This window comes from Acyrthosiphon pisum, chromosome A1 (assembly GCF_005508785.2).
Source record: "Acyrthosiphon pisum isolate AL4f chromosome A1, pea_aphid_22Mar2018_4r6ur, whole genome shotgun sequence".
Classification (NCBI taxonomy): domain Eukaryota; kingdom Metazoa; phylum Arthropoda; class Insecta; order Hemiptera; family Aphididae; genus Acyrthosiphon; species Acyrthosiphon pisum.
The window spans coordinates 80,904,948-80,916,816 of record NC_042494.1 but is presented as its reverse complement, the minus strand read 5'-3'; the positions used below and the strand labels follow the sequence as shown (position 1 = coordinate 80,916,816).

At 24.6% G+C, this 11,869-nt stretch overlaps 1 protein-coding gene across 2 annotated transcripts in view; it reads right to left on the bottom strand.

Annotated features, from left to right (window-relative positions):
- Positions 1-3,355: 3,355 nt before the first annotated feature.
- LOC100161956 (oxysterol-binding protein 1) overlaps positions 3,356-11,869 on the bottom strand; it is a 20,174-nt gene continuing 11,660 nt past the window's right edge. The window contains exons 2-13 of one of the 2 annotated variants that reach the window (XM_016800703.2): positions 11,304-11,509; positions 10,810-11,051; positions 8,969-9,128; positions 6,980-7,128; positions 6,786-6,917; positions 6,510-6,710; positions 6,201-6,446; positions 5,993-6,140; positions 5,740-5,909; positions 5,504-5,670; positions 5,194-5,423; positions 3,356-4,125 (exon numbers count right to left, since the gene is read on the bottom strand). In XM_016800703.2, coding sequence (XP_016656192.1) covers positions 3,959-4,125; positions 5,194-5,423; positions 5,504-5,670; positions 5,740-5,909; positions 5,993-6,140; positions 6,201-6,446; positions 6,510-6,710; positions 6,786-6,917; positions 6,980-7,128; positions 8,969-9,128; positions 10,810-11,051; positions 11,304-11,509 — 2,218 coding nt within the window. In that variant the 3' untranslated portion in view covers positions 3,356-3,958. Of the gene's footprint in view, positions 4,129-5,193; positions 5,424-5,503; positions 5,671-5,739; positions 5,910-5,992; positions 6,141-6,200; positions 6,447-6,509; positions 6,711-6,785; positions 6,918-6,979; positions 7,129-8,968; positions 9,129-10,809; positions 11,052-11,303; positions 11,510-11,869 lie in introns of both variants that reach the window. The other variant, XM_001946412.5, reaches the window with a different exon arrangement.

Below are 11,869 nucleotides of genomic sequence, written 5' to 3'. Positions count from 1 at the left end.
TCATTATACTATTTAGAATTTTATACTATTTCAATAATATATGAATAGACATTATACGGGCCGTGGCGGTCGTCCGTCAAATAATCTAATGTTGTTGTCAGATGTCAAATGTAATGTGGTGCCCAATAAATAACTATGATATAATAATAAATTATAATAACAAACACTATATTATTATTGAGTTATAACTTATAAGACAATAAGGGACAACTAGTACCAAAAATCTCGACACATAGATAATTCCCCTGGGCAAGTAACGAACGGTCTAGGATTGAAACTTGAAAGATACAAATATAGCGCGTTCGAGTATTTTCAGGGTCCTGTATCATCTATACAATTATCATTGTTTCTCCCCTATTTTCATATTTAGTATTTGCTAGTAACTATAATTTATATCATTATATTACTTAAAGCAACTAATAATTTGGCGAATAATGAAATGGTTATCAACATTTTAATCATGGTCTCAATTTTATTATGAGTATTAATTATGCGTATTAATGGAATTCAAGTATTTAAAAACACGTCAATTGAAAAAAAAACAGTTTCCAATTTTTTTAGATTTCGGTTTTGAATTTAATACCGGTTTCCAATTTTTTATGGTTTCGGTTTTAGCTTTAATACCGGTATCCAATTTTTTTCAGTTTCGGTTTTAGATTATAATACCGGTATCCAATTTTTTCCGGTTTCGGTTTCGGTTTTAAAACGGTTTATACCGGTTTCTGAAATCGGTTTCAAGCCCTGGATTACCTATTCAATGTTTATTAGTAGGTAGGTTAGGTAGGTACTTCCCTAAAAACTGTGCAACAAATATTTTTGATTGTGGATTTAAAAATTTGATGGTTAATTTAAAAAAAAATTGTGTTAGGTAGATTTTTTACTTCAATGGAATATCTTATTACGGCATTATGTATACAAATCCGGGCTCATGTTTTACTACTATGATTTATGATGAGTGTTGAATATATCTTATCAATAATTTTCTAGAATCACATTTCTAAAATTTAGATTAAAATTTCATAATTTAATAATAATTATGATTTATCATTATTCAGTGCTGAGGACAGAAAAGTGGTCTATTTACTGTCCATTTACCAATATTTTTAAATTTAAACATGATGATTAATTGTTTTTAAAAAATAAAAAGCGGTTAAAATAAAGTTTGTTATAAATTTAAATAGTATTCATTCCGAGTTGTAATGTCTTCTTCCTGGACAATCTGGGTGCCCTTCCAACACACTCTCCTTCCACACGACCACACATGTCCAGATGTTCTACGTTTACTCTAGCCTGGTTCATTAAAACTATTTTCTCAATCCCTGTCATTAGTTCAATATAATATTTCCACCATAACTAATGCATATTATCTGCTACTGGAGAACAACATAAAGAACCATATAAATGACCAATAGGCAATGCTTGTATTTTGTCCTGTTTCAAAAATAAGTCCTAGAATATAAAGGAGGTAATTTTTATAATATAAACACGTACACAAATATTAGACCCGTATCGAAAATTTTAGAAATTGCATTTTTTTCCTACTTACTTGTGTAAAATTTTTGATGAGCCAGTAGGTATAACAGTAATATTAATAAGCCCATTTTAATAATAATTAAGCAATACATCGTGCAATGATTTCGTAGATATATTTTCCATAAATATATATAATATAATATATTATATCATATCATAATATAGGTACTTATTGAGTTATATAATAAATTGTTAACACAAATAAATAAAACAAAAAAACTATAAGTACGTATTATTATCTTATATTAATATTAATAATTTTAAAACAAACTGTAATATAAACGAAATGGTATACCCACACCCGTTTTTTGCTTAGATACTAACTCATTTGAACTAAAAAAAATGTATTTCTGTTGATCCATACAATAATATTGTACATGCATAATAATTAAATTTACATTTTAGTGTTGACAAGGAGTAATGCAGATACACAGACATCAAAATATAATATATATCAAATAATACGTTGACATTTGTTTATAATACTGATAGCCTATACTATGCTTATAGCATTTATTCTTGATTATTATTCACAGCCCTTAAGTTTAATTAAATTAAATAAAACTGTTGACTAACTATTTACTATTACATATGGTTACAAGAACATTATATGGTAACGTAGATTGACTAATTTAAACAAAATAAATTATATATCAAGTTGTACGACTCACTAGAATATATATAATTGAATTGTAATAATTTTTTATGAATTTCACTTTGAAATTTATAATTTAAAACATAATAACTAGTGTTTTTTAGGTTGAGTCATTTCACAAATAGATTTTTATAGAATTAATATAAAAAAATTACAAAAAAAAATAAGTTACTTAATGGTGTATCACCAATAATAACATTGTGACATGTTTACATATTTTAAAATAAAAAATATTCAATAACTATTAATAACTATAATAAATGTAGTGAACAGTTGCATTCCAAATTTAAAATTTGAAAATTTAAAACAAAAAGAATTATGAATTCTAGTTAATCGTACAAGTTGCATGAACATTTCAACAAAACAAAACAAAAACAAAAAATATATATATATTATAGACCTATACTTTACACATGCTAATTTTAGTACAACAAACAATATCTGAATAATATATTTTTATAACGAGAATATAGATGAATTAAAAGTATGAAAATGAGAGCTAGAGCCATTGCATAAGTACCCAATCTTTTCATGTATGTCTAACAAGATAAAATAAAATTATAAATATATGAGATTTTTTAACAAAAATAACATTTTGAATAGATTTATAAAAAAAAAAAATACAAATACATCAATGGAATGCTATAAATTAAAAATACTTGTCAAATAAGATTATAATATTTTTTTTTTATCCCGGTCATTCTTTTTATCCTTATGCTTATTAACAGAATACCTAATATCTACAGATTATTTTGCCACACATAAATATTAATTACATAATCTAAAGCTAAACAGTGATTTACACACATAACGTCCTTGTTGATGAATTATAAGACAAGTTATTGTCATTTTTAAAAACAATTTTAAACAATACCTATTTAGCTTCTTAGAAGCCTATTGTTTTGTGTAAGTGTAAACAATAACTTCAAAATAAAAGTATATAAACATAAATAGATATGATAATTATTAAAAACTGATTGAGTTACAAAAAATAATTATTGTTATTTGTTATCACCTTTTAAAATAATTTATATCAATAATTTTTATTTTTATTTTTTCTTCAAAATATAAACATTTTTACTCAATTTTTTTTTTTTTAATTGATAGTGTTAAAACTTATCTTTTAAGAATACGTCTAACGCCAATTAATGTACGAGTAGTATTCAATTAATTTTTTTACAAAACACATTAAAAATTGTATTTTAAATAAATTTTCATATTTTAAAAGTTTAATAATTTTCACAGATTTTGTCATTTCAATAATTTAAATATTACATTATCTTTAAAAGGAAAATTTTTAAATTAATAAATCAATCGTGCCATGATTGAATAGAACAAACAGAAATAATTGGAAATAAATTGACAATAAATTAATTAAAAATAATACAAGGACAACTTTGTTGTAAATAATTTAGGTAACAAAACGTATAAAAGATTAAAAATATAATATGTAAAAACAAGAGGATAAAACAATGATTTGAAAATTTATAAATTAACTGAAATACTTCCTTAGGCTAATTTTGTCTACAAAATGTATGCAGTGCAATAAATTCAGAGTTCAAATTGTGGAAAAAATACTCAAAGTTACAAGTCATAAAATAGTTAAAGAGATAATATAAACATGAAAAGACTTCTGTGCATTTTGGAGTTGTTTGTATTATACTTAAATTCTGAGATACTTCTGTTCACAATAAATCTAAGGTTTCAACATAATATGGCCACATACAATGTTGCTTAAGCTTAACGAAATAAACAAATTATCACATGTATTTAAAATAAAGATGGACATCTGCTCCAGTCTGATTTTTGTTTGCACTCCCAATATTCATGTGTAAAAGTAAAACAAGGCTTTTTTGTCCATTTGCACACATCTCGTTTAAACCATAATGGTTTGATAGCACTGTTATCATTTTCTTGGACTGTCTCATCATCCTCTTCTTCTATAAAATAAAATTATAAATATTATCTACTAATCTACTTGAAGAGGATGCCGCATCAACTATTTAAGGGGTTTAGATATAAGCAATTAATCTCAAACATATTTAAAAAGTAGTCCCATGTCAGACCAACAATAGTCATTGCATAACAATGCAATTATATAGAAAAATGGTTATGCATGATATAAACTACAACTACATTATTTAAACTAGATTTACCTAATGTTTGCAGTACCTAGAATAGAACTTTATCTGTGTCAAAACTCAATAATTTAATAAACAAATAAAAAATAAAAAATAAAAAATATTAATCTGTATAAATAAATTATTTGGATTGTCTTTAAGTTATCATAAAAATAAAAATTCCCCAACAATACGTAAATTTCATCTGTATGTATGGGTAAAAATAGGTAAGGCTACTGTGAATTCTATCTCCGTAAGTTTGACTCCAACACAAATCCATTTTCATGGATAAATTATGGGTGAGGTGGTGTTCTCTTAGAATTTTTTTTATTTTTATTTTTATAAGAAATTTACAATCTATTCTTAATTTGAATAATAAGCAAACGTGATAAGATTATTTACATATGAATATTTTGAGGGAAGAAGCCACCCATTAATGATACCACTTATTTTGAGTATTTTTTTTAAACTTATTAAGCCAAACCTATATAAGATAAAAGATAAAAGGTTGCGACACCATCTTGGTTAAAGCAGTCTTGGGGGATTACCTGGAATGGATAAGGTAGATAATTTTTTTATAAGGGGATTAGAATGGAGAGGTAGTTTCGTGTGAAATTTTTTATAGAAACATTTTCATTGAGTTAAGTTGCTATTTTTAAGTCATTATAGAGTATAAGATTGGAAACAAAGGGAGGAGCATTTATTATTTTTATAAGGGAAATGTTTTGGAAGGTTTAAATTTTTTTAATGTTTGATTTTTTTGCACTACCCCAGGTCCAGATGGATTTCTTAGAATTAAGATTATTATTTACTACAGAACTAATCAAGAATTTAATGCTTAGAAAATATTTAAAATATTCATTATAGAATGAAAAAATGTTATACCATTTTCGTTGATTTGATTAGAATCTGCTACTCCAGCATTTGCTTTGCGATTTCTGACTCTCTGAAATTCCTCTAACCTCAATTTCTCAATATTAGCTTCATCCCAAAGACCAAACTCCATTAAACGTTGATCTGGCCGTAACCTTGAATCTGTTGGTGCTACACCTTCTTCAATTTCATTCAATTGGCTTGCTAATACAGTGAAATAGTAGTATTTTTCATTGTCAGATCTTCATATATGCCAATAATAATGAAAAAAAAATACATGATAATATAATTTACATATGTTTTTACATTATACAAAACTTACGGAGGTGCTTGTCTTTGCCAGGCCATTATATAACTTCCCGTTTGACACGTAGGACTCTCAATAGGACCTTCAAATTTGGTAACAGGAGCTATTTCAACTTTATTGTCCCATGTACCATTGATAACCCATTTAATTTCATTATCTTTATCCATAACATATCCTTTTACCTGAAATCAAAAATGTATATAAATTATAATACACATAATGATTAGTGATTTGTAACATTTTTAACATACCTTTCTCTGCTGATCCCTAGTAAAATAACTATAGGGTATATAACTCAAGCGACATTTAGAACCATCTTTATGATTTGTTATTGTCATATCACCTGTTTGATCAACCCACAATTTCCCAACAATTATATTATGAACAGTAGTTGTGACTTTGGTCCAGGTATAATGATTCCCTACAAATAAAGAACACTCAGAAAATTAAAATCTATAAATAATTTAAATTTAATTTTAAATAAATTAAATATTCACAACTAACCAGATGCCGGGAAATCAAGATGAGCAATACCATTAGGAATTGCTTGTAAGTATTTACCGCGGAATTTTGAAGACATTGAAAATTCTTGCCAACAAGACCATTCTTTACCCGAACAAAACTGAGCCGAAATTGGAGGATGATGTGAAACCTATATTATAATTTTAAATTAAACAGTTATATATAATAAATTTATAAACAGCATTTTTACTTGTTCGTTAAATGCTTTCCAACCAAGGTCTGACATTCTATCACATTCATATGTTTCACCTAACAATGGATTAAAAGGTTTACTTGTCCGATTAACAGTTGTTGAATATGATGAAATCGTAAATGCAGCAACATATGCCATCTGCTCAAATGAATCCTTACATTGAGCTGCTGTATCTAGAATATTTGAATACTCAAAATCCTCAGTAATTCTTTGTAACATTGATAATGGTTCAGAAAAATTGACCTGTAACAAAAATTACAACAGGTAAAACTAAAAATTTTATCAACAAAATTAACTAAACAATACCGGCATTGGTATTTTAGACAAATCTTTTCCAATGCAATTTTTCAAAATACTCCAAATATGTAACGGGTGATTTGGCTTGTCAGGCACTCTACACCTTCGTTTGTCCTTTTGTTTTAAAGGGTGTTTAATCACGTCTTCTAGCATTTTTTTTGCATTTTCAGAAAGTTGAGGGAACATCCTGGAAGATTTATTATTTTCATCCTAAAAAATTAATAATGACAATAATATAATTTTAGATTTATACAATAATATTGATAATATAATATATAAACATACACGATCAGTATTTAAGCCAGTTGATGAACAAATTGCAGCTGTTAATATAGCTGATGACTCAGCAGGATCGTCAATATCACTACTAGATCCACCACTACAATCTAGTTCTTCATTGACCAATTTTTCAAGAGCCTTAAATAATTATTATTTTAGTTGATAACAATTTTAAATTTTAATAAGTTCTACAGAAATACCTGTGAGCTTGAAAGAGATTTGTGTTGGATAATATTTTGAGACTGACAGTTAACTAGATAATTATTTGTGGTTACATCAAAGGAATCACCACCTTGAGCATCAAAAAATTCACAACTGTCTGAAGCATCATCTTCGTCGGTAGAATCACCTAATAAAATATGAAACTTTACAATAACACAGTATTCAAATATTAAATAAGAAAATGCTTACTATAATGAATAATAATATTACATGATAAATACAATATAATAAATATAATTATACATCACTGTAATGTTATTGTATAATCAAGTATAAAAATATATATAAAATATATGATTAACACTAATCTAATCAAATTATAATAAAAAATCATACAAATTAAATATAGTTAAATAGCAAGAGAAGTCAACAAAAAATCAAGTAAATTTATAAGTTTAAAAGATGTATAGGTAGGTAAAGTAAAAATAAAGCTATCATAAGCTTAACATATTATATTAATATAAAAATATTATGGTATCTACAATTAATATTGTGTTATATTTTTATAATTATTCATAAGGTTATCTCTAATCACAAGGCACAAAAAATGAAATACAGTATGTAAATATAACCTTTGAATCATTATTATAAACAAATAAAATAATATTAATAATAAGTATATAGTAGAACAGATTATTGTAAAAAATATTTAAGGCAAAAAGAATTAATGAACTTAGTGAAATGTTTGTCGTTTGTTAAAATCAAAAAGAGCACTTGTGTATACAAAGGTAATTTTATCTCTTGTATTAGGACTAAGCAGATATTAATGTAATATACACAATTAGTATTTAATATTTATACATAAAGTTATAAATTATTTATTATATTATTACAGGCGCAGAATACTTTTTTGTATTGAATCAGTGATAACATTATGAATAATGATTATTGATTAAAATTATTAAATCATAACATCTTATTGGTACAACGTAGGTGACATATATGATTTATATTTTTAATAATTTCTATATTTTAAACGTTTATTTTTATTATACTGTAATAAATAATTTTAGTAAAAGTATTTAAAATTAGTTAAAAGTATTTCTCTCTTATTTAATATTAATCTAAAAATTAATGTGGAATCATTAATGGTAACAACAATTTAGTTTAAGGTTTGAATTATGAATAATTTTTAATAACTTTATAATTAAAAAATAAATATTGTTATCAACATTCTAATAATAAAATAATAATAATAATAACTATTAATTATAATATGTCATCAATAATTATCTATTATCTATATTATATTATATATTTAATTTTACGTAAAAGTTTGTGTCGAATTTTCAAACATTCAAATATATTGAATATTTGATTATGTTGATTTTATAATTTTAAGCAGATAATAATATTTTATTGATAGCCGATTGTGGTTGATGTTATAAAAATAAATTTTAACATTTAAAATATAGTATTAAAATTTAAAACTTAGATTTCCTATTAAAATTCTAGTTGTGTACAAAAAAAAATATATAGAAACAAAATCAAATTGATAAAAGTCTATTTTAAATGATGATTCAGTGACCATTATATTTATTTGACTATAATAATCTATTAATACATTATATAGATTATTATACAATTATAAATTGTATTATAATTGTATTATTATGAATTTAAATAGATATTAAAATAATTATTTGCATTTAAATGTTATAAATATTTGTTAAATATTTGTTATGTATAAAAGACACAAATGAGTAAATAAAAAACCATGTAAAATATTAATAACAAATAAAACAGTAAATTAAAAAAAACGTTATCGGGTCTTCAATTTTCTCATGCAAGTTAATAGTTATTAGTTTATAAACATAAGATAAGATAATATTAGTTTATATAATCACATAAAGGTTTAAATGATTATTTAATTTGAATTTTACCATACTCAAACCCAATACTAAAATAACATAAATATAATATAATATCTTCGTTTGTACAAGTAAATATTATTGATACTTAATTACCTTGTTTGTCATTATTAGCTACATGCTCCAATACGGTCTGTTCTCTAGCAATTTGATCCACCATTTCTACCAACTGTATACGCTGTCGCCGTTCATTATACAACATCTTTTGCCATTTATTACCCTGACTTTGAGCCAAATCTAAATACTCCGAACAATTCTAAAATACAAAATATATATTTAAATTATGTTATGAATCTATATGCGTCTTTTTTCAGCAATAATTATAAATATTTTCAAATAAATTTCAATGATTATGAACAAATTATATTTTATATACATGATGACCTTCATGATGATTTATTACTAACTTTAAAAATATTATAAATACACTTTAATTCAGACAATATCACTTCCGAAATTTGATTCAATATTTAGCTAATAGAGTAATTCTATGGCAAATTAGACAAAACTGAATTTGTTTTTTTTTTTTTGAAATTCAGATAGAAATACTAATGAGACTTGAAATTTTCACTAAATATTTATGTTAACTTTTTTTATAATATATAATATATTTTTCAAAATATGAAGCCTAATTTTATGCTATTTATATACATTTTAAATGTCTGTTTTTAGTTTTTTTATTTGATTAATGTTTATTTAATTTTTGACAGTGGATTAAAAAGCTTGAAAATATAATGCAAGGGTCCTCGTGAGTTTTTATAGACATTAATAATGTGTAGGCACAATTTTTTTTATAAGCATCTGTTCATAAGTTCAAAAATGAAAAAAACTATATGAAAAATAACAATTTTTCCAAGAACAATTTTAATGTGCTTAATGGTTTTTTTATTTAATTCAAAAAATATTTATTACAGGAACTTGAAACTTTTTGTCATTACATATTATATTTTACTGTTTTTTACTTATAATGCAATTTTAAAATATTTAGTCAATTATAAGCTATGTATAACATAAACTTATTTGCACCATCCTATAGAATGACCTTTAAGTTAAATGTAAAATTGTTGTCAAAAATAAGTTAAATCTAGCAAATTAAGAAAATACTAATAACATAACATGAAGTATCCTTAAAAATAAATGCTGAACTACCCATATCCTTCACTCAGAATTGTTTTATAATTTAATTTAAATTTAACACATCCATTATAGTGACCAACTCAATAACATAGTATACTCGAAACCAACTAATCAATAAAAGGAGTTCCACAATTTGTTTTCAGTTAACTAATACAACTTATCACTTAAAAATAGGAATGTGTTTTCATAATATTCTAACTCCTTGAACTATAAGAAATTAAAATAGTTTGAAAATAATCAAAATGTTCAAGTATGACAGCAGGTTATATAAATATTTTATTTTAGGTTAGGTATTAAACACTGTATTATTATTATTATATTTTTAATTTTGTTATGGTCAAATTTTTATGAGTTGACAAGTTTGAACAAGATTCAACAGTTTAAGAAAAAAAAATAAGTTTGAGTTTGTAAAAACTTAATTTTAACACATCTCTACTACTTAGGTTCAAATGTTAAAAGTATTGATCCATAATTATTTTGAACAAACAAAACAACAAAGAAAGTAATAAATAATAACCTTAACATTTAAATTACTATAAACCTTATTTTACAAGATTGTTTATCTTTCTGTTTAACTTTAAAATAATTATACTAAATCAAGAAATACAATTTAAAAAAAGTTATCATATTATTTAGGGAAACACGGAAAATTATTATAATTAATTTAGTTTCATAAACTATGAAAAAGTTTTGAGGTGGGGGGGGGGGCCCCAAACCACCTCTCCTTTAATATACTTAAATATAATTATTATATACAAGATAACTATGAACTACTGATCTGATCATACTTGAATACTTACAGTTACCATGCCAACTGATGCAATACGTATCAAATTTGCACGTTCCATCCATGCTTTAATTTTTGTAGAGACATCAGGAGGTATGTCTATGGTTTCTAGTTCAGTTAAGCACCGTTGGAGAGCTTTGCTATGTTTAGATATAATCTCGCTTTGTGATCGGAGTTCTGATAATTTGGTATTCAACGATGACACTACGGATGAAACTTCTAAATTTGCACTCAATTCTTTTTCCTTGCTTCTATCTAAAAAATAGTTATACATAAATATATTTCATGAACAATTCAAATATATCATTATATTACAGCAAGCAAATTAAAAGGAAATGCAAGATTATAAAGTTGATTAATTAAATATTCTACAAAGAAGTTAGTTGAGTTTATTTAACTATTATTAAATAGTTAAGCCATTCGATTTTATAAGAGAATGAATATAGGTGAGAAGTAAAAAAATTATCAATTAAAAATATATTTTAATATTATCTTTACTACATTTACCAGTATTTGTATGTCCAATTTCACGAGCCTTGGCCAACTCTAATTCAGTTACCCATCTTTGCCGTTCTACTTCACTAGTGGCACGGAGGTGAAAAGTTTGAGTGCCACCATTAGATATAACGATTGTGCATGAATCTTCAGTGTGTATTGTAGCCCCATTCAAACTAATTGTACCACGACATAATTGTGATATTTCAGCTTGAGTTCTGAAATAGGAATAGTTATAATTAAATATATATATAAATGTATAGATAGTTAAATAAAGACAACTGTTTCTCATCCTAAGATAACACAAAGTAAATACTAATTTATATTACTATACATTTATACTGCACTAAGAGCACACATATTTATGAACAATGGACTCACACAAATAATTTATAAAACATTATTATTCAATTAGGTAATCTTCAATGTTATTTTAAAATTTTTTTTTTTAAAACTGCCTGATGGCTTTTTTATTATAACGATCAATGATCTTTAACAATACATTTCAGAGGTATACATAAATATAAGATACTAATGAATAATATTTTGTAGATATATATAAACAAAAACATGTTTGG